Below are 25,086 nucleotides of genomic sequence, written 5' to 3'. Positions count from 1 at the left end.
TAGAAAAATAGAAAGAAAAAAAAAAGGAATAGAAAAAACCCAAACAGAAACTAAATGGAAAGGGATATTTAATATCAATTATCAATTATTTTGTGTCAACAATATGGCCATGAGAAAAAAGCCTGAGACATAAACAATTATCTTTAATTAGTAGACATGCTTTTAATAAAAGATCATTATCTGGTCATTAGCAGGGCTGCAGAAACGTGAAATATCTCACGAGTTCAGTACCAACCACAATTCATCAGTCCACCAGAATTCTTACTTACTTGTCCACCAGCATGCAGCACAATATAATACTGTTAAATAATGGCTTCTTAACTTCAAATGATCATCCAGTGACTTCCTGATTTTCCAACCCAACACATACTTAATTATATTTCATGTTAAAGCTAGCTTTGTTGTAAATTATACATTACACTGCATTAAGAAAAGTAAAAAAAGAAGAAGTTTGTTTTGTTTAACGACACCACTGGAGCACATTGATTAATTAATCATTGGCTATTGGATGTCAAACATTTGGTAATTCTGACTCGTAGTCATCAGAGGAAATCCAATATATTTTACCTAATGCAGCAAGGGATCTTTTATATGCACTTTCCCACAGACAGGAAAGCACATACCACAGCCTTTGACCAGTTGTGGTGCACTGGTTTGCATTAAGAAAGTTAAATATAATACTTTCAGCATTTTCTGGTGATGCTCATTGACCTAGGGTGGAAATAATGCCATCCTGACCAAATTTTGCCAGTCAACATCATTGTGGTTATTATTACGTTTATACTTTATGATCATGTTTAATCTACCAAGTTTTGTTTCAGTCCGGTAGAATTTGTAGCTTACTGGGCCGAATATACATCAGGAATTTGAGCACATTTCGACCCCTGTAGACAATGTTACATACGAGTATATTCATGTTTTTACTGCATCACAAAGGTGTATGAATTAGAACGAAAAAAAAAAATTACAGTATATAACATGAAAGGCATGTGTTCTCTTGCAACAAATTACAGAGGACAATATTTCAAAATAACAACTCGGTTCATGCAATTTTCACTTGAGTGTCTGACTGTTTAATTACATGAATTACATTTGCATAGTGAATAAATTTCTGATGATCCACCAACAGGGATAAATATATGCATGTTAATTTACATACCCAACGGCCACTGATTAAACAATGTAATTATGGGTTGTTAAATGAGCACTCCTTTCCTTTTTCAAAGACGTATTATACATATATCTGAGAGAGAATTTAATAGTTGTCATTATTTTTTTTAAATCCATTTTCTGTTTTATGTTTTGCTTCATAATTCAGCAGTAAAGAGAGGGACGACACCCTGGTGTGGTTGTTGAAGTGAAAATCAAATCAAATCATCAACCCACAGAGCCATTCAGTTTGCTAACAATATGGGAAGAGGCATGACAAGACAAAGGTGGGAAATCAGGTGAGGGAAAACGGTTATTATAGTGACAGGAGGTCACACTTGGATATATTAAGTGGAAGCAGAGATCACACAATGTGTTCAAAATTCATAGATTTGTCAATATTTCTCAGCCGTGAATGAATCACAACATAATGAACTCTGCCGTGGCATGGGGTAATTTCAAAGTCAAATCTGCAGAATTAGAAAATCAAAGAGAATTTTTCAAAATGACAAACTCTTCGTGTCATGTGATTCACGTCGTGATTAGCTCCCTTTGTTCACAATTAAGAGTTATGTCAGAGATGCATGCATGGACAGCACCAGTGAAGAGGCCCAATTAAGGATCTCAATCAAGTTATGTTGTCATCATTATGCTGGGATTACACTGGATGGTGGGGGCCCATGAGAGGTATATCCATTTCAGTTTTCCTTTTTGTGTTCAGTTCATTTAATAGTTAATAGCAGGGTTGTATAAATCATGTTATGACAGCCCAAGGCCATTTATTATTATGCCTAGACTAGTACTTTTTATAATAAATGCTCCAGTAACAAGGTGAAGTACATCCCCATGACTAATCCCCATAAAATTAGGTTTATTCGATGTCAAGAAGTGCATTGTGAATAACATCAAAACCCATGGCATGTGCTATCCTGTCTTTGGTAAAATGCATATAAAAGAGCACTTGCTGCTACTGGTTGAAACATAATGTAACTCATTATAGCTTACTCCTGGGACATGTATATAATTGGTGGCCCAATGGTTATTATATCCCCAAATTGACCAGTTCAATGCATGACATACCAAAGGCTATGGTATGTGCTGTCCTTGTGTGAAAATGTGAAAATAAACCAATCTTAGTGCTTGAACACAACAGAAAACCCCCCACAAATTATGCAAACTCCATTCTAAGTTTTCTTTTTTTACTTTTCTTTTTTTGGGGGTGGGGAGTGGGGTGTCTGAACAAAATGTCCTTCTATTTATGCATAATTGTACCATAAAATACATGTGTGTAAACATAAAATTCTGTGATCATTCCAGCAATAACATGATCTTTCTGTGCCTTTGTATTTTATTGACACTTTAAAAATGATTACCTCCCTTTACATCATTACAACTGATTGGCTAAGCCCTGGGCAACTACTGGTCATGGCTGACAGTTGCCTTAACGGCCAACTAATTAAGCCAATTAAAAATATTAACACTATTTTTCAAAAGTTCATTTTACTATTTATCTATGCATAAATAGATCCATCTAGTTTGACAGATTATTCTTTAGAAATGTTTAAACAAATATTTTACTACCTTACATTATTTTAATTTGGCAGATCATTTTGATAAGACTTTTGGAAATTTTCTCTTTCATGTTTTTATTGGCTGTGTTTAACAGTAGGTGGGGTTTATAATGAGAACTCTAGACAGAGTGATACACGATCCTGGTAATAATGAACAATAGTGACAATACAATGATGTTCTAACAGCACTAATTACGTGTTTTTTTATTCCACCTGAACAGTTCCTATTTCATTATCAAAGCATAGAACATTTTCATAATCACTTCTGCACAAATAACGTGTCATTCCAAATTTTGGAATATCAGTTTCAAAGTACACAAAGATCATTAAAAGAATTTACCAAAGAAAAGATATAACAAGATAACTGTCACCCCCTCGGGGCAAACAGGAAATACCTCCCACACACAAATGTCAAAAGGGGAGCAAGCATATCTAAAACATTTAGAACTTTCCACATGTTTATTAAAACTTATCTTTGGAATCATACTATGTATGTATTTTTCGTAAAGTAAATATATATGGCATGTCAAACCTGCTGAACAGCAACATCAACAAAAGTGCCCTTTTTAAACAGTTGGCTGTTTAATACAGGTCCTGTTTGTCTGCCTTGACAGTCAGAAGACATGATACAAGTGTTAGTCTTTCACGGAAGTAGTGTCAAATTTTGCAATTAGCTTAGTTACATCTCTGCTCAAATGTTCTTTAAGATTATTATAGCAAAGGCTGTGGTATGTGCTGCCTTGTTCACATATTTTACACATAAACAATGCACATGTATTATCACTTTTAGCAGATGCATAGGAATAGCCTTGCAACATCAGAATGGTTCTATTCTATCTTCTTGTGAATGATGACTAACCAATTAACCTTTATCCTATATACTAGCAGATAGCCTAAGCAGCTGCATACTCAGGATAGTGTGCTTGAACCTTGAAGGAGCTGTCACACACACACACACACACACACACACACACACACACACACACACACACACACACACACACACACCAACATACCTCATATACACACTGCAAGATTAAAGCAATCAAAATCTTTCCATAAATTATGTGGAAATAATTGGGTGTACATGTTAGCACACAATAAACTCCAATAAGACAATCACATAAATATGAATCAAAATGATACATCTATCTGCCTAAATCAACCGTTTCCTTGGATACAGTACACTCTGGGCATTCCATAGATGTTGGAGCGGGATGCCACGCTCACTGGTAGAGATGACATGTAATGGTCAGGAAAGGAAAGGAATGTTTGTTTAATGACACCTAGCCATATTTAGACTATGGCAATTGCAATTCTTGGTCCAGACAGTGAGAGTAGAAACCTGGTGCCACCACAAAGGCCATTTCTCAAGGACAGTGGCAACACATCACAATCCTGTTTATATTTCATTTCAACTTATATCCAATTAAGATTCAAGCATGCTGTCCTGGGCACACACATCAGCTATCTGGTCTGTCTGTCCAGGACAGTGGGTTAGCTGTTAAGTGAGAGAGAAGAGGGTGTAGTGGTCTTACATCTACCTACTGAGTCATTAAAACTTGCTATGGGTGGGAGCCGGTACCAGTACCTACCACCCTTATGTTCGATGGCTTAACCACAACACCACCTAGGTTGGTTCTGTTTACAGTATATGGTGCCAAGAACAAATATACCTCAGCTACATGGGCCATCTGTTGAGAACAACGATTAGTGGTCATTAGTATTACAAACCTCATCATTTAAGGGGAGCTATCACTCCCACTCCCCACACTCCCCTGAGACTAATTCAAGGAGAGTAATTTTTAGCTCTCCTAATGACAATTAGCCTTAACCATTAGGCCATAAAGGCCAGTACAAAAAGTTTGTTTTGTTTAACAACACCACTAGAGCACATTAATTAATTAATCATCGGCTATTAACTGTCAAGTATTTGTAATTTTGACTCGTAGTCTTCAGAGGAAACCTGCTACATTTTTCCAATTAGCAGCAAAGGATCTTTTATATGTACTTTCCCACAAACAGGACAGCACACACCACAGCCTTTGACATACCAGTCGAAGACACTGGCTGGGATAGGTGAAAAACAATTAGAGAATGGATCTACTGAAGAGGTTCTAGGCCAGTATATGAATACTGGTATTTGAATGTGGATATATAGCCATATATAGCCTAATGATAAGTGAGGCATTATATATATACTCTTCAAAAAAAGAAACGCAAAAGGGTACAAATGGGTTATAACTCCGATTTTATGTTTCCTACCGGTTCATGCTTTGTGAATATAAGGTCATTGCATGTCCCAAACACATTCCCACGGTTACATTCGATAAAACGCTACTACTGTACAATAAAGTTCCAAAATGTGAATATTCGCAAAAACGCAGCCACGTGCAAACCATGTCACCACTGCACGTGCGTTGTCTGCACGTGCAACATGAACACCGACAGTATAAAAGTGCAGGGTGTTCGCTTGCCTGGCCTCTGTATCTGGCCGACAGTTGACAATCCAGGACATGTCACGTCTCAGTGAACCGCAGAGAAACAATGCCATCGGCCGACTAGACGCAGGCGAATCCAGAACGGCCGTTGCCAGGGCATTCCATGTGTCCCCAAGCACCATCTCCAGACTGTGGGACCGTTACCAGCAACATGGATCAACACGTGACCTCCCTAGATCCGGTCGACCACGGGTCACTACCCCCGGGCAGGACCGCTACATCCGGGTACGCCACCTTCGGGAACGATTGACTACTGCCACCTCCACAGCCACAGCAATACCAGGTTTGCACAGGATATCCGACCAGACCGTACGGAACCGCCTACGTGAGGTAGGAATTCGTGCCAGACGTCCAGTTCGAGGTGTCATCTTAACACCACAACACCGTTGACTCCGACTGCAGTGGTGCCAGATTCATCGACAATGGCCTCAACTGCGATGGAGACAGGTGTGGTTCAGTGACGAGTCCCGATTTCTGCTCCGACGTCATGATGGAAGATGTCGCGTGTATAGGCGTCGTGGTGAACGTTATGCGGCAAACTGCGTGCAAGAAGTGGACAGATTCGGCGGGGGTAGTGTCATGGTGTGGGCAGTGTCATGGTGTGGGCAGCCATCTCACACACTGGCAGAACTGACCTGGTCCACGTGCAGGGCAACCTGAATGCACAGGGCTACATTGACCAGATCCTCCGGCCACACATCGTTCCAGTTATGGCCAACGCCAACGCAGTGTTCCAACATGACAACGCCAGGCCTCACACAGCACGTCTCACAACGGCTTTCCTACAGAACAACAACATTAATGTCCTTCCTTGGCCATCGATATCACCGGATTTGAACCCAATTGAGCATCTATGGGACGAGTTGGACCGACGCCTCCGACAGCGACAACCACAGCCACAGACCCTGCCCGAGCTGGCAGCAGCCTTGCAGGCCGAGTGGGCCACCATCCCCCGGGACGTCATCCGTACTCTGGTTGCTTCAATGGGCAGGCGGTGCCAGGCAGTTGTCAACACACGCGGAGGCCACACCCGGTATTGACTCCAGATGACCTTGACCTTGGTGGTGTGTCCTATCACTTACTCACAATGGACTAGAGTGAATTGTGAACAATCCTGCAACATTTGGTAATTATCGGACTCACCATTCAATAATTAAATCAATTCTCCAAATGTTACGACAATGTGGTTTTGCGTTTCTTCTTTTGAAGAGTATATATCAACCACTCTGCCATGCCTGACAACATATTTTCACTTCCCTCCAACCGACAAGTGTCTTCATACAAACGTGCTGATTACAAAGTCATCAAATAAACATCAGTGAAGGCTTGAAAGACTGGAATTGATTGCTCACCTGTTCAATTTACCAGATGTTGCAAAAGATCAAAGGTAGATTTAACAAGGTGTGATTTCAATTTTCAAGACTTGATTGAGTTAACAAACAAGTAACTGTATTGTATCGCCTGACATTTTGACTTTCCTAGGGCAGACATAGCTCAGTGGTAAAGCACTCGCATGATTCACAGTCAGTTTAGTATCAATCTCTGTCAGTGGGCTCATTGGGCTATTTCTCGCTCTAGCCAGTGCACCACAAACTGGTACATCAAAGGCTGTGGTATGTGCTATCCTGTCTGTGGGATAGTGCATATAAAAGATCCATTTCATTAAAATGACTTCATGTTAACTTTTTATTAACTTTTAAAATTTGTTTTATTTTGAGTTTATAAAGGGGTTTATATTATTGGGGGGTTTTACATACAACTAGATCAATGATCAATTTTAATTCATGATTATTAAAATATTTTCATTTAATTTTAAATTATTAATTTTCAGGTTCTTAGGAATGATAACTGGAGTGGGGGGAGGGGGCGCAATCTCTAGTGAATCAGTTATAGCCTCTAGTGGGTGGGGGGGGGGGGGGAGAGAGAGAGAGTCACAGGCCATATTATAAAAATTTTTTATATAGAGTAGGACCAAAAAACCAACTTATACTATTGTCCTCATGTGGTTCTCACTCCCCGGTTCCTATACGCCTGATTTTTCTTTAGCAGATTATTGTTGGTGAGACAATTAATTCTGTAGAATCTTTTTCTTTAAATGTCACATTTGTTATATATTTCTATTCCATGCACTTGCTTCTCTTGATCACATTTTTTTTTTTACATGTTCTTTGTGAAAGGTCATCCATTTTAATCTGATCATCATATCATGTCACTAGAGACTGGCAGACATCCAGTCGACACACACAGGAAGCTGGGGGAATTAGACCGTTAGAAATCACACATAAAATACTGTAGGTTATAAAAACAGGTTATAATGCCAATTACAGAGCTTTTGGTTTGGTTTTTCTCTCCTGATTTTTCTTCATTTTTATAATTTACTATAGTATAGGCATTGGAAAAGGTGTAGATTTTGTTTGTGTCAACTGTTGTTATTGTTGTTATTTATTTATTTGTGAGCATTCTAACTGTGAAGCATTATGCAGATGAGGATAACTTTTACGATTGTTTGCTAAGACTTCCGCTCCCACCCCCAGTAGATGATACACAACGTTGGTCAAAGTTGTCAGCCCTCAACTAACCTTATCCCTTGTTCATATTTCGTACCAATACTGATGCCAATATACAATTCCTGTATTAGCTATAGTGGGTGCCACAGGAGAGGCAGAATATGCTTACCTGTTTTGCAAACATCTGATATCACTGTTAGTGTTTATCTAGTAAACTAGTCTGGGAGTTGAGGTCTTCTTTGTGTTGATGCAAGAGGGATGAACATTGTAGTAAGAGGATCTCCTTGGACATGGCTGTCCTATAGATGACACACTAGATAGAGCTTAATAGAATCATCCATCATTTTCAGGGGCGTAGCATGATCTGGACTTGGGGGGGGGGGGGGGGGGTTCGAATATGAATCAAGTGGAACTTTTCTATTTTGTTTTTGCACCACCAGAAACTCCATATGTATAAACCTGTATATTTTAGTTCTGAAAGCGGACCATTTGCTTCAGCAGTGGGTGTGGAGGGATGGGGGTTCATCCGAAACTCCGTAGCCTACACCACTGATTTTGCCAAATACCCATTTAAGTCTGCTTTATGCAGAGATACTGCCCTGATCATTATCATCATGACCATGTATTAGTTTTTGTCATTGCATTTAATTACAATGTAGTACAGCATGATAAAACAAAGTGCACATATTGTTTTTTCCAGATGGACTTTGAAACAATGGGTAACAAATGGAATTCTACAAATGATGGAAAAACAATATATCTCATTCATAATCCATACAGTTGTTAACTGTTATGACTGTAATTGAATCAATCATTTTGGTTACAAGGCATGGGCACAACTCAATGTATTTTCAGTTTTGCATACATATTACAGTCTCCATGATAAATTTCCTGACTGGGTGCAAGAATGCACCAATTTCACTTTCTAAATACAAATTATGGTTTACTGTACTTCAAAAATTAAAAATTTATAAATTAAATAAACAAACAAAAACAACAACTACAAACAAATTCTTTTTCCGTTCTGCGGACAGTTACCTTGAACTTCAAGAAAGAAAGAAGTGTTTTATTTAACGACGCACTCAACACATTTTATTTACGGTTATATGGCGTCAGACATATGGTTAAGGACCACACACATTTTTTTTAGAGGAAACCCGCTGTCGCCACATAGGCTACTCTTTTTTACGACAGGCAGCAAGGGATCTTTTATTTGCGCTCCCCACAGGCAGGATAGCACAAACCATGGCCTTTGTTGAACCAGTTATGGATCACTGGTCGGTGCAAGTGGTTTACACCTACCCATTGAGCCTTGCGGAGCACTCACTCAGGGTTTGGAGTCGGTATCTGGATTAAAAATCCCATGCCTCGACTGGGATCCGAACCCAGTACCTACCAGCCTGTAGACCGATGGCCTGCCACGACGCCACCGAGGCCGGTTGAACTTCAAGAGCTTCTTGCAAAGTTTTGGTTTTACCGACAGCAAATGTATCGGACTACATGTGTAGTGTAGTGTGTGTGTGTGTGTGTGTGTGTGTGTGTGACCATCAAATACTCTTTACCATCTGACCTTAGTATTATTTAACCAGCAGATAGGATGCCATTGTGTGTATATCTGTGACCTGACTGTCCAGTGTCCTTATCGCAGTGTCTGACCATTGCCCAGCGAGAGAGCTAGTTGCGTGACACTACTCGGGGCACGTTCGATTGCGTGACTCGGCGTCCACTTTACTTGTGTTCGCCAGCCAGCGTGTTGATTGAGTAAACGAAGAGCCGCAGTGAGCAACCGCCGAGTTCTGTTTGAATCCGTGCCCAAACGAGTTGAGATGACAGGTTTTCGCCCCTGTTGTTTTTGTTCGGCTGGTTATTTGTTTATAGTTTGTGTTCTGCACTGTACGATCAGACAACAAACTGAAAATTGATTTACACCCATCGGCGTACTAGCTCCCATTTATGGCACTGGTAGATATTTTCCCGAATCTGAAATGCATATTTTCATACTACCAAACAGTTATATCTAAACGAATTACTGCACATTTTTAAATGGATTACAGTTAACATTGTGATTTACCTAGAATGGTGGAAATACATGATAAAAAGGCCCCGAATGCGAATATTTACTCCAACACTGGGCGAAGGCAATTGACCCCCCACCCCACCCCCCATGATAATATAATTCATAATGTCCAAACTGAACATGACTAACCATATCGTACGAACGAAACCCAGAAAAGGCGCGAGTTTTAGGGGTGGAGAAGGCGCGGTTATAAGACTGAAATGTGATTTCCTGCTATTTAACCCATTAAAGTTGAGACAACATGTCCTTTGGGAATTCTCCATCCATTCGCCACTTGATATACTGAATTTCGCAACAAAAAATCCCACCAACAACCCCACAATCATTAATTCCTTGCCATTAGGTAATCTTCGCTATTTTATCTAATAATTTGTCAATGTGAACGATAGTAATAAAATTACAAAGTTAACTGTTGGGGTTCGAACTTCCTACATTGATTAGCAATGACGTTATAAAGTTAATGATGGTCGACGAATATATAACGTTTCAACCACCAAACAAGTCTCACAGTAATCCCCAGTAATGAACTGGAACCATCAATAATGATTTAAAACGTATTATTATTATTTACGTAACACTACTATATTCCTCTCCTGGACAATGGAGTCGGCGCAAGTTGATACCTGCGCCTAAGGCTTCTAGATTATGGTGGCCCCACTCCCATGGCTAGTGATATTCAATTTTGGGCTAGTAAATAACTACTATTGCCATGCCCGACGGCTAGTGAAAACTAATTTGTCAAATGTTGCAGTTAAGTCTATTTTGTAAGTATGAATATCCTGCCCCCACCCCAACCCCTCAATGTTAGTAATTTTTTTAGCTCTATCTCCCTCTTTAGGTGCCATATCTGATTATTACTATTATTTAGTAAAATTGTATTAACTTAAAATTAAGTAGGGTTAGTGAATTTTTAATCGTGGCTAGTAAATTTTAAAAATCACTGATCCCATGGCTAGTGGATTTTATAAAAATTCTAGAAACCTTGCCTGCGCCTATAATAGGCGTGCGCTACAACAGCTTGCTCTGCATGTGCACGTTAAGCCCTATGACCTGCCCTGACCCAACTATGACACTAACCAGTCTTGATATTACCCAACCCGCCAGGGTGCATTTTATTTTATAATGACTGTGCCTATCAATTGAGTCCCAAAACATAAATATTTTTGTTCTACCATATATTATTTAAAACCCTAAAACATGTGATGGTGCCCCCACACACACACACACCATCGCGTGTGCCCCTCCTCCAACTTCACTATCGCTCCTACTGGCCTGTTTCTTGGTGCAAAACAATGTAATAGTCAAACTGTTTTAACACATATATAAACTATATTCGATCTCTTATTAGATGTTTTATCGGAAACAGTGAATCAGACAAAATGTCATAACTTGCAAGTTCAATAAATAAATTCTTTTTTTCTTTTTTTTAAAGTTTGGTCAACCCTAACGGTTTAATGATGACGAGCTCTAAGTCTGAGAAAGGTTGGAAAACATCGAATCAAAAACTGAAAATACTGCTTTGTTTACTAATGTACGTAGTAATTATTTATTACACCATAATGTTTCCTCTCGAGGGTCGTCCAGAAGGTAAATGTTTGCTTGGTGTGACTTTAACCTGCCTCTTGTGTAATACCGGCGGTACTTCACGATGACCTGCGCCGTTAGCGTGTTTGTTCTGCCTCGTCTACCGCGCAGGTATATCCCGTTACCCGCCGATCGTATCGTCTCGGCGGGATGTGTGCCTAACGAATGTGACGTCACCACGGGCCGCCGTCTGTAACAGCGCTTAGACATCACGACGCACAGCAGGCAGGCTCACGATCACCATCCGCCGTGGACAATGGGGAGCAGGTGAATAATTCACACCTGAGGCAGTAAAAGAAAATTACAACTTGTCATTCAATCCATTATGCCCGAAACCATAGTGGTACAGGGGCATGTTAAAATACTCAAAGTCAGTCCAGTAACGAGCTACTCTCGGCATACTAAGTTCAAAACTATACGTAGCTCCCCTTTATATTTCGGCGAACCGTTCAAAAATGCGCCTAATTCCTTCATAGAAACTGCGCAACCTTTTCTTTTTGATTTAATCCTACGAGACATCCAAAATTCCATAGCACCGAAACTAACCCCCGCCCGCTAACGACTCCGGTATATTCAATTAAAGTGACCGACCCTAGTTTTTAAACACTACGACGTATTTTTAACTATTAAATCCGTTTTTGATCATTTAAATTAGAAGTACTTATATTAATTTTTGTACACCTAAAGTGGTTCTGGTCATCCAGTTTTTTGCAATTCCATAAAATGCATTTTTCATAATTGTATAAACTCACGTTCGTCTGAGAAGGGATGGTTATCGAGACAAGCTCTAGTTATTTTTTGGACGGTATTTCCCAGTTTAAACATCACAGACTTTAGCTTCTCTCTGTTATAACCTTATTCAAATTTGTTAAAGGTTTGTAGATTAACTAAATCTAGTGTCCATTTCCACGGACTGAAACTAGGGTCTGCGCTTTTAAGATTCAAGCGCGCTGTCCTGGACACGCACCTCGGCTATTTGTAGTGGCCTTACACCGACCCATTGAAAAAGAAAGTAAAGTGCCTTTTGTTTAACGACACCACTACATCACATTGATTTATTAATCATCGGCAATTGGATGTCAAACATTTGGTAATTTTGACATGTAGTTTTAGAGAGGAAACCCGCTACATTTTTCAATTACTAGTAAGGGATCTTTTATATGCACCATCCAATAGACAGGATAGCACATCCCACGGCGTTTGATATACCAGTCGTGGTGCCAACCTATGAAATCATTTAACTAGTACTCCCTCTCTGGTGGGAGCTGATACTGGGAGACGAACCCAGTACCGATGGTTTAACAACTACACCGAGGCCGAGCACAGTCACAGACGTCTACGTCGATCAGATCCGTTGCAGATCCGACGGAGACGTCTGCGACTGCGTTCCCATAAAATATTCCTTTCTTTTGCGTCGATCTATTACTGCTTCATATTTCATGGGAATCAGACTAGACGCCTATTCCAGCCGCTGCTTAAAAATTGCACTGGGTTTCCCTGTCCGGTATTTCGTGTCCATCATAGTCAAACAAGTCGTGTGTCTTGGCTTCTAACAAAGCATCGTACTAGGAACGGTTTATGGAATCGAGATGAAGGATCATAAGTAATTAAGTACATAAACAAATGTGAATGGAAACAACAGGGAGGGGCGAATGTAAAGGATTTAGAACATGCGTGTAATTATTTTAAAGTACATGTACAGTCGTGAAAGGCACACTGCAGACGTTATGATGATCGAATGTCCCACGTGACGAATGTTGCAGTTTAATCTTCAAGTGTCACAGTCACTGTCACTTTATAAGCTATACTGCACGACACGAATGGCGGTGCACACGTTTCCCCCAGGATTATTACTACAGGTAACAGAATAAACAGGTAAACTGTTTTGGAAATGAAATCAAATGTAGTAATTTACAGGGTTGGCTTTAGGTCTCTGAGTCAGGTGAAAATAGTCACTGGGGTCTCTTATGGGTTAACATTCGACCAAAAACATCATGCAATTTTTGTTACTCTTAAGGCGGGGGGGGGGGGGGGGGGGGGGGACTTATCCCAGTGGTAAAACGCTCGCTTGAAGCGCGGTCGGTCTGGATCGATCCCCGTTGGTGGGCCCATTGGGCTATTTCTCGTTCCAGCCAGTGCACCACAACTGGTATATCAAAGGCTGTGGTATCCTGTCTGTGGGATGGTGCATATAAAAGATCCCTTGCTGCTAATCAAAAAGAGTAGCCCATGAAGTGGCGACAGCGGGTTTCCTCTCTCAATATCTGTGTGGTACTTAACCATATGTCCGACGCCATATAACCGTAAATAAAATGTGTTGAGTGCGTCGTTAAATAAAACATTTCCTTCCTTCTTTCCTTAAGGCTTATATAGACTGGATGCGTCGCGTGCGTGCGGTGCGGCCGAAGAAAATCAAAATAAATTAGCCTCAGTGAGACCGTTTAGACTGGATGTGTGCGATGCGTGCGTTTGAAAATGCATGCGGCCAACCGCAATAAAATAATCGTATCTGGTCTATATGTCTCAAACGCAAGCCGCAGACGCAGCAGTCGGACCGCACGCACGCGCCGCATCCAGTCTGTATGAGCCTTTACAGGGCTGGAGTTACAAGTCTCGGAGTCTGGTCAAGAGAGCCCCTTATAGGTCAATATTCGACTAATAAAGTTTGTTTTATTTAACGATGCCACTAGAGCACATTGATTTTTTATCTTATCATCGGCTATTGGATGTCAAACATATGGTCATTCTGACACTGATTTTTTTTAGAGGAAACCCGCTGTCGCCACATAGGCTACTCTTTTACGACAGGCAGCAAGGGATCTTTTATTTGCGCTTCCCACAGACAGGATAGCACAAATCATGGTCTTTGTTGAACCAGTTATGGATCACTGGTCGGTGCAAGTGGTTTACGCCTACCCATTGAACCTTGCGGAGCACTCACTCAGGGTTTGGAGTCGGTATCTGGATTTAAAAATCCCATGCTTCGACTGGGATCCGAACCCAGTACCTACCAGCCTGTAGACCGATGGCCTAACCACGACGCCACCGAGGCCGGTCATGCAGGTTTTGTTACTGTTGTGAGGTAGTTAAACCCATATTATTTTTTTCATTTGTTAAAAACATGAAACCATTTGATTTTGAAGACCGCCCGTTAGCACAGCTGTATTTCTCTACATGCTCCAACACAGAGTAAATGCACCCATCAGTGCTCCACGACTAGTATATCACAAATCGGTGCATAAGAGTAGCCGAAAATTTCCACAATAAACGTGTAACCTCCATTTTAAAGCTGTATTTCGTACGTAGAACAGCGTGCTAGAACCTTTAAAATATATTTCTGTTTACGGTTACAAATGTCAAGATGACGTTTAGTTACAGTTTCGGAATTTTGTTAACGATTTTTGTGGTGGTTTCATCTGTCATAACAAGCATCTCAAAATTCAGTTTCTTTAAAATATGTTTATTATAATACAATACTAACAGTACATATTTAATAACAAAGTGGACTATTTAATGTAATGATCTTTGCTCAACAAAATATATTTAAAATGCTAACTCGGGTATGACCTCGCAGGATTTGAAGAATTGTTGAATGTCTGGATCAGAATATAGCAGACGAAATAACACATTTTCGTAATTGGTTATTAAGCAGGTGGAGACATGTTTCATTCATAAATCTTAATTGGTTATTAAACCGGTGATGACATATTTCATTCATAAAGCTTGATCGATTATTAAGTCGGTAAGCTCGTAATCATCTTAATTAATTTCTTATTAAGCTAACAAAGCCATGCTTCATTCCAAAATGAAGTAACACTGTATTTGAGTGAACTATGGGTATATAATTAAGACGATTGCTGAACACCTCTATCGCCCGGAAACAAAAGTGATCATAAGAAATTAACCAATGTCATTGGAATCGTGCATTCAACTGTCTTCTGTGAAAATAGTCTCAAATGGCATTATTTATGAAGCGCCTAACTACAAAGATGTGCATCACACAACCCATATATTTTACCTCAACATAAAGACCACATGCTCATTTCATTTCAATTTGTTTTTGTGCTTATATCCAATTAAAGTTCAAGCACGCTGTCCTGGACACACACACCTCAGCCATATGGGTTGCCTATCCAGGACAGTGGGTTAGTTGTTAATTGTTAGTGGTTAGTGAGAGAGAAGAGGGTGTAGTGGTCTTGCACATATTCACTGAGTAGTTAAAACTCGCTCTGGGTGGGAGCCGGTACCGAACTGCGAATCCTATAAAAGAACCATCCCTACGGCTGAAACGCCTACGCCCTACTCTCCGATTGCTACTAGAACTTGATACTTGTTTTATATGCCTATATCCATTGACGGTTCAGGCCAGCAGTTTCATTTGAGGGAGAGACCGATTGGTATGTTAAACATCGTTATATATACTATCCTGTGCATAAAAAAAGGAGTCGTCGCTGTCATTTGGGAATAGCCTCTGACAGCATGAGACCGGTCTCAAGATAGACGTGCCCGAACCTTTTGTGGGATAGGGGCACGTTAACAGAGCTCTCCTTCTTTGGCAGAAGATATTTTTGTTTCTCTAATCCTTTAGATGTAGTCTATGATCATATATATTTGACACCCATTGTCTGTCTGTCTGTCTGTCTGTCTGTCTGTCTTGTCTGTCTGTCTGTCCTAATAGCTGTCCTAAGATATCGTTAATCACACGAGTTGTGGTATATATGTCGTATAAAATCCCCTTGGTTGTAATCAAAAACAAAAGTCTATGTATCGACCCACGATTTTGTTTCTCTCCACATGTTGTATTCGGTGATAAGACAATGTCCTGGGGTGTGGTTAAACAAGCGATGCTTTCCATTTTCCTGTTACCCGGAAGTTTTATTTTACCGTTAACAACAGGTGGGGCGGCGTTACATCCGGGAAACTGCGGCGTCAGCATTAACGCGAACGATGCCAGGCTACTCTGAATCATAGATGTATATATGTAGATAATAGGGCTTCATATTGAAAATGTCAATTTTTATGTTAGTATAAATCATTAAAGCTGCAAACTCGCCTACCTATCTTTTAACATCGTTTTCTGTTAATGGTAAATACTAACACAATAACCGTTTTAATGAACTCCTATGTTATTGTCAACTATTTGTCAAAGTTAAGTTTGTTTTGTTTAGAGCACATAGATTCATTAATCATCAGCTATTGGATATCAAACATTTGGTAATTCTGACACGTAGTCTTCAGATAATAGCCGCCACGATTAGTAATTAAGAAATATTTTGAATGCACTTTGATATAGCCAGGATCATTATTAAAAGATAATACATCGTAGGTCTTTAACAATTCCGATTTTTGAAGTTAAACGTTTGAGTTGTTTAACGACACCACTAGAGTAGATTGAGAAACATCAGCAACTGAATGTCAAATAGTTGGTAATTCTGACCCGTTGTCTTCTGAAAAAAAAAACCCGCTACATTTTCCGTCAGTAGCAAGGTTTTTTTAAAATATACTTTTCCTCAAACAGGACAGCCACTGGTTGGGATGGGGGAAAACCCAACGGGTCCGCCAAGGAGGTTCGATCCTATTACCCAAGCATCTCAAACAAGCGCTCTACAAATTGAGCTAGTTGGAAAGACCTATAATATCTTTTTACGTGACCTGCAACTAAAGATACTGAAGGAAATTAGTTTGCATCATATATATAATCCTGTTATATTGAACATTGTCAAGCACATAGATTTTCTGAACATTCTTAGTTCCACTTTCCCATTTGTGTGTTTGCGTCCTGTCTTAAGGAAGCAAATACTTGTATTAATCAAAAAGTAGCACAAAGACCGTATTTAGAGGGGACAGGGGACAAAATCTTCTTTCTTCCCCCTTAAAAATGCCCGTTTAGTTTAAAAGTGTTAACATTTTGTCTAACTGGAAAATACCCTATATTCGTGGATTTTATAAACTGCTTCGTCCCTGCTCTCTCTCTCTCTCTCTCTCTCTCTCTCTCTCTCTCTCTCTCTCTCTCTCTCTCTCTCTCTAACTTTTTTTTACCCATTTCACTGAACACTTTAGGGTACTGGGACAGCGTGCTTGAACAACAGATCGCCACGATATTATACGCAACGCAACGCCACGCAGAGCCACACAATACCACAGAAAGCCCTGTCTACCACACCAGTACAGGCGTTTCGAATCTGCACTAAAGCTTTACAGAAGTCAAGTGTCTGTCGTTTACGGTGTTTCGCCGGCACCGCGAGAACGAATCGTGAAGTGAGCCAGGTGATAAACGTGGTGTTTGACTGATTAGATGATCACCTGGAGGTCTAACTCGTAAAGTGGCTCGCGTGGGGTCCGGAACAGACGAACTGATCGCATTTGTACTAGTATTAATCGCTCCACAATCAGAGGAGACGATGCGTTGTCGAGTTCTTTAATGGCTAGCGAAACTAAATAGTCAGGTCAGCTATTGAAATGTGGTTTGTCATCATGTTAGTCATTCATTTTAATTCATTTCAGTGTTTGTACTTATTTTCGTCCTCGTATCCAATTAAGGTTGAAGCACGCTGTCCTGGATACACACCTCAGCCATCTAGGATGTCTGTTTAGGAGGGTTAGTTAGTGGCCAGAATGTTAGTTACTAATGAAGGTGAAGTTGGTGTTGTGGTCTCGAGCCGTTAAAATCGCTCTGGGTAGGAGTTGGTACCAGGATGCGAACCCGGTACCTACCAGCCTTATGTCCGATTGCTTAACTACTAAACCACCAAGGCTGGTAATTTTAATTAATTTCAACGTGATATTTGTGGTTAAAGCACACAGTCCTGGGCACAAACACCTCAGCTATATGGGTTGTATACTGGAGGACAGTGGGTTAAAGGGACATTCTTGAGTTTGTGCAATTTTTAAGATGTTATCGACTAACAGAGACTTTTTAACGATTGTAATTACATATCAAATATATTTTTTCTGCATAAAATATTAGTGGCTGTATATTAAACGTGTTTCTGACCGTACTAGGTTAAATTTAATTTAATTTCCTAAAAACTATTTTTTCGTACGTACGAAATGTTTCCGACTAACAGAGTTTTTGGAGACTAATATTACACATTAAATACATTTTCTTGTTAAGAATACCAGTGCATATATATATATATATATATATATATATATATATATATATATATATATATATATATATATATATCCAATGCGTTTGCAGTCGTATACTAATGCTTGTAGCAGTCAGTTTTCATTTTTACTTCGTAATATTATACAGGGTATTTAGGGGGGGGGGGGGGGGTTCGTCCGAACCCTCCCGCAAAAGCTGACGTCCTTTCTTCTTCTTTTTTTCTTTTTTTTTAATGGTGCAGAAATATTTTATTGTAACTTTTGCAACTCTCCCATAAAATAATATTTGCTTGTCTTCGTCATTTAGCACTCCCATAACCAAAGCTGCCGTTAACATGATTCAGAATTTCTAACTAATCTGGCAAAATAAAAAAACTCCAAAGGAACCTACATGTAGCTACTACAAACATTAGAAAAAACAACAACCCCCCCCCCAAAAAAAAAACCCACACAAAACAACAACAACCTTGTTTATATAGGCACTGATATTCTACACAAGAAAATATTTTAAATATGTAATGTTAGTCATTTTCATTTCATTTCAACTTATTTTCGTGCTTATGTCCAATTACGGTTCAAGCACGCTGTCCTGGGCACACACCTCAGCTATCTGGGCTGTCTGTCCAGGACAGTGGGTTAGTTGTTAGTTGGTTAATGAGAGAGAAGAGGGTGCAGTGGCCTGACACTTACCCAATGAGCCCTAAAGAACTCGCTCTAGGTTAGAGCCGTTACCGGACTGCGAACCCTGTACCTACAGATAGTCACTGCGCCACCGAGGCCGGTGATGTTAGTCGTGAAAAAGGCTCCGTATGTCGTAAAAGCATGTTACAATGACAGCAAACTATGGGTGGGAACCGGTAGCAATGACGTAACCGCTACACCACCGAGGCCATTCAAATTTATTTTATACAACATACACAGACAGCCGTAATAATCAAGAAGTAGACCACAACATTTAATTATGATTTGATTCAGTTTAGTGGCTAAAAGATCGAATTTTAATTATAAACCCTAATGTCAGCAGTTTAAATTTAATCTCGGGATTAAGACGACTTCGAAAATAGACTAAACGCCAATGGCCTATTCACAAGAGGCAGACGTCAGCTTTGTTATGAACTGCTTAGACCTGACGAATCACCAAATGATTTAATATCCTCTGTGGAAATCTCCAGTAAATCCGCAAATGGCCGTCGGGAATGGCTACATTTCGACACCAGGAATTCTATACGTCGTTAAATGCAATGCTTGCAGACAGTGTGCATCGTTGAAGACAAGAAAAAGAAGTCGTGTTTAGTTTAATTACACAAAATTAAAAGGCAGCTCTATCAGAGCATAATCACAAGCATGCACGCATGCACGCACTCGTTCGTTTGTCATCTCATCGAAAACGAGAAGAAAAAAACCCCGATGTTAACATCATAGAATGAAAGAAAGAAATGTTTTATTTAACGACGCACTCAACACATTTTATTTACGGTTATATGGCGTCAGACATATGGTTAAGGACCACACAGATATTGAGAGGAAACCCGCTGTCGCCACTTCATGGGCTACTCTTTCCTATTAGCAGCAAGGGATCTTTTATTTGCGCTTCCCACAGGCAGGATAGCACAAACCATGGCCTTTGTTGAACCAGTTATGGATCACTGGTCGGTGCAAGTGGTTTACACCTACCCATTGAGCCTTGCGGAGCACTCACTCAGGGTTTGGAGTCGGTATCTGAATTAAAAATCCCATGCCTCGACTGGAATCCGAACCCAGTACCTACCAGCCTGTTGACCGATGGCCTAACCATGACGCCACCGAGGCAGGTGTCATAGAATGAATCAAGTGGAGTTGTCGGTCAGGAATCGATCCCCGGCCGTGGGCCCATTAAGCTATTTCTCGTTCCAGCCAGTGCCGAGATATGTGCTATCCTGTCTGTGGAATGGTGCATATAAAACATCCCTTGCTACTAATAGGAGAATGTAGTGGGTTTCCTGTCTAAGACTATATGTCAAAATTACCAAATGTTTGACATCCAATAGCCGATGATTAATAAATCAACATGCTCTAGTGGTGTCGTTAAACAAAACAAACCGAACTGCTTAGTAGCTAATAATCTTCAATTATCAGTAAGAGCCATTGTTGGGAAGTATACCCCACCGCTCCAACAGTCTGAGTGTATAAAGATTTATGTAATTGGTTATGAATAGTAAGGAATGATATGGAATTTTATTTCACTAAAAGTGACCCCTAAGCTTAATTCTCTCTCTCTCTCTCTCTCTCTCTCTCTCTCTCTCTCTCTCTCTCTCTCTCTCTCTCTCTCTCTCTCTCTCTCTCTCTTCTTTTTTTTTGACAAAAAGAGTTAGTGCACCGTTTTAAAAGAAACAAAGGTGCCCCCCACGCCAGTGTTCATTCACTGAGCATTTTGTTCCAAATCTCCACAATATTCTCTATAACGAATGTAACTACCGTACCCGCAAATAATGATAAAAGGGACACAAAGTCCCTAATATTTAATACTTTATGTCAAAACCAATGCTGTTGTTTTTTTCAGGATCGCATTCCTCTGGATCCCCTACGGACATTAGGCGTTTGGAATTCTTGTAATGGTAGGTCTTATAACTTAAGTTTTGACAGAAATCCCCGTTTTAAAATTTATGGATCTATCATACTTGAGCAATGTAGATTAGTTCTCTCGTTTTCACTCCCCTAAAACGATTTTGAAGGACAAATTAACAAATCCATATTGCCGTAGCTAACCTTTCACTTCATAACAGGAAGACGACAATCACGGTCTCGATTTTCACAATTGCTATACACAAAAGGGACTACTGTGGTGTAGAGCGGAGAATACACAGTCGGGCAGATTTTGTCCTGTTATATACTTAGTAAGTTAAAATAGCATTTTAATGATGGAAGGTTATAGTGATGTATACTCCCTCAAAATTCTCCTCACTCATATAGTGGTAATTTCCGCGTCTTCAGTTAAGAGTACAGAAAGTAATTCATTATTGGTAGCTTGAAAACCAATGTATTGGTGATAGTAAAAGAAAGGTATGATAACTTTATAATTGGGTTAAACCATTTAATTTTAATTTCTATTCATACTTATATCCAATCTGCCTGTCTGTCTGTCTGTCTCTCCCCCCATCTCTCTCTCCCCCCCCCCTCTGTCTCTGTCTGTCTGTCTCTCTCTCTCTCTCTCTCTCTCTCTCTCTCTCTCTCTCTCTCTCTCTCTCTCTCTCTCTCTCTCCCTCTCTCTCTATCTTTCCCTTCTGGTCATATACCTCAGCAATATAGATTGTCTGTCCAGGACGTTGATTAATGGTTAGTACTAATAGCAGTTAGAGAGATGTCAGTATAACGGCCTAATAAGTAGCATTACCTCGTTGAGCTATGTACTGCAATTGGTTTGGGGTACGAATTCAGCCTTAAACTAAAATGACTTAACAATGGTATCACCAAGACTGGTCCGTCGAGTCATGGTTGGGTGGTTGGTACTGAATGGCTGGGTGGTTGGTACTGATAACTGTTAAACAGTATATGTATAAGAAATGATAAAACTGGATGAGAATCTGTATATGAATTAACGTACCTGATTATCAGTTAATCCACTAAGTCCGTTCAGGTGATTCTTGTACACGTCAAGCTTCCTCTGAAAACTGGAACTCTGCAACTGCAGCTGCTTGTGAAGAGCGGCTACCTGACCAAGGAGAGATTTCTCTCTCTTACTGAATTTTGAAACCAGTCTCTTCATCTCCTGCTCCAAATCAGCCACTTTCGCCTGTTCGTCCGAGATGCACTGTTTTAAAGAATCAATACAGGAGTGATTCTCCGCCGAGTTGGCCACGATGGCCAGGCCACACCCCTTCTGACAAACCCCGAAAGGGCGAAATCCACACTCGAAGCTCTGGTGAGATTTCAAATTGTGGAAATTAACAGTAGCTCCACATCCTGGGTTGGGACAGACGACAGGGCGGTAAAAGCACTCCTGCGTGTGCATGACAAGATCCGTCAGTCTCAGGACTTCCGTGCACCCTTCGTCAATGAAATCGCACTTCACTTTCATGTTTAGAATCACATGCCTCAGCGACAGGACGTTCTCCAGGTCGGTGGGGCTAAGATGTCTGCAGTGCCTGGGGCAGGAGCCGTGCCGCACCACCCAGGGGAAAATACATCCGGAACAGAACACGTGCAGGCACGGCGTGCGCACCGGGTTATCCAAAACACCTTTGCAAAGCGAACACCTCTTCTCGTCGGTTATTCCGCTGACAAATTTCTCCGTATCAAAGCCCATGCTAGTAGTAGTAATATTCGCGCGACATCAGAGATCGTTTCCGCATCGCACAGGTAAACACTGCCAAGTCAATACTCGGCTCGCCTGTGTACGGCTCGAGAACACAACACTGACTGAATGCCAGGCGCCTCGCGAGGCCAGGCTCGATCTAACTGTATCGTCTGCTTGTATGTATTGACGTCACACGAGCAACTAGTTTCCCAATAGGTGGAAGAGGGGAGAAAGTGACAGACGAACAGAAGGTACTGTTTTACCAACTAGAGCAGTACCTTACCTAATATTAAGGAGGGTGAGGGGCAGTATGAAAAAAAATCAAGGCACAGTAATATAGAATATTTTGTACATTATCAAGAATTTTATATTGGGGGCCGCCAACTATGCCCATTGGGGGTGTCATCCATACTGTCTATGAGTCGTGTTATGGGGCGAACGGCAAATATAAAAGATGGTAAGAAACGACAGAAGTGTGATTAGATGACGACTTCCTGGCTACGGCATTGCTTCTCAAGCTAGAAAAACTAAAATAAATAAATAATAAAAATAAAAAAGGAAAGAAAAGACAAAATAAGAAGAAGGAAGAGCATTTTTTAAAACACTATATTATTGGGGAGGGAAAGATATGACCCTGCCTACAATGTGTAAAATATGATTATCCTCATATACATCATGGTTGATTTAACTGCTGAATTTATGATTCAGAAGAAATCGTCAACGAAAACACTGCAGTGGCATCTGAGTTAAAACGACGTGTGCGCGTTATTAAACTGTTTACAAAGTGATAAAAATGTCGCGCAGTATACAACAAGGTTAATGAAGCCAGGAGTGAACAAACCAGAAAGACTATTTAACTACTTGGACATGCGTGCCACTGTGTTACAGGTCCAAGGCGTCACGTCACTGTGAAATAATAAATGTTTAAAGACATTCCCTTGATTCCGATCAAACACAAAAACATAACTACACCAGTACCTTTAGTAGCGCAAATATGTGTTTATGACAAACATTTTTCCCGCCAAGTAAACTGTATAAGAGTTAAGAGCCGTAGTTAACCGCCTTCCTTGGTAGGTGGAGTTGATGTTCAGGCTAGAAAATCACGACATGGTTGTACTTTCTTGAAGTGGAAGGAGTGGGAAGTTATCACCCATGGGTTTTTTGTTTGTTTGTTTAGATCTTTTTGTTTTGTTTAATTTTGTTTTGTTTTGTTTGTTTGTCCAGCTGGAAAAGTCCCTACATTACTGTGCCCTAATTCATCTTTTCGGGGTGGGACGTAGCCCAGTGGTAAAGCGCTCGCTTGATGCGCGGTCGGTTTGGGATCGATCCCCGTCAGTGGGCCCACTGGGCTATTTCTCGCTCCAGCCAGTGCACCACGACTGGTACATCAAAGACCGTGGTATGTGCTATCCTGTCTGTGGAATAGTGCATATAAAAGATCTCATAAAAGATCTCTTGCTGCTAATCGAAAAGAGTAACCCATCAAGTGGCGACAGCGGGTTTCCTCCCTCAATATCTGTGTGGTCCTTAACCAAATGTCCGACGCCATATAACCGTAAATAAAATGTGTTGAGTTTCCTTCCTACCTTCATTCATGTTTTCTTTCCACCTCCTTAGTTAATTTAGTCGAAGTACGACGCTGTACAAGGGTATTAAGAGCAAGCAATCAAGCAAGCAAGCAAGCAAGCTGAAAATTTTAATTTTGACAAGGAAATGTTTGTAAAAAAATTACCTGATTAACTGATCTTATCTGGTGGCATAGTAGCACAATGGCGTAGGAAGGTGCCAAAACGTGGGAGGGTGAGCACACACACACACACACACACACACAGATAGATAGATAGATAGATATATATATACACACACACACCATCACTGCTACTACTGGATTGGACAATACTTCTCACTAATTGCTGTGTTCAGGAGTACTAAATGACCAGTCTACTGATTGAACGATACTTGTCACTAATTGCTGTGTCCTGAGGTACTAAATGACCAGTCTACTGATTGGACGATACTTGTCACTAATTGCTATGTTCAGGAGTACTAAATGACCAGTCTACTGATTGGACGATACTTGTCACCAATTGCTATGTTCAGGAGTACTAAATGACCAGTTAACTGATTGGACGATACTTGTCACTAATTGCTGTGTCCTGAGGTACTAAATGACCAGTCTACTGATTGGACGATTCATGTCACTAATTGCTGTGTTCAGGGGTACTAAATGACCAGTCTACTGATTGGACGATACTTGTCACTAATTGCTGTGTCCTGAGGTAATAAATGACCAGTCTACTCATTGGACGAT

At 40.4% G+C, this 25,086-nt stretch overlaps 1 protein-coding gene across 1 annotated transcript in view; it reads right to left on the bottom strand.

The window, feature by feature from the left end:
* The window catches only part of LOC121367896 (E3 ubiquitin-protein ligase PDZRN3-like), a 351,336-nt gene extending 328,472 nt beyond the window's left edge, over positions 1–22,864 (bottom strand). The window contains exon 1 of the mRNA XM_041492344.1: positions 22,083–22,864. Within this exon, the coding sequence (XP_041348278.1) occupies positions 22,083–22,784 (702 nt within the window). The 5' untranslated portion in view covers positions 22,785–22,864. The remainder of the gene's footprint in view (positions 1–22,082) is intronic.
* Positions 22,865–25,086: the final 2,222 nt, after the last annotated feature.

This window comes from Gigantopelta aegis, chromosome 3, assembly GCF_016097555.1.
Source record: "Gigantopelta aegis isolate Gae_Host chromosome 3, Gae_host_genome, whole genome shotgun sequence".
Taxonomy (NCBI): domain Eukaryota; kingdom Metazoa; phylum Mollusca; class Gastropoda; order Neomphalida; family Peltospiridae; genus Gigantopelta; species Gigantopelta aegis.
This window is presented reverse-complemented; position numbering and strand designations above follow the sequence as displayed.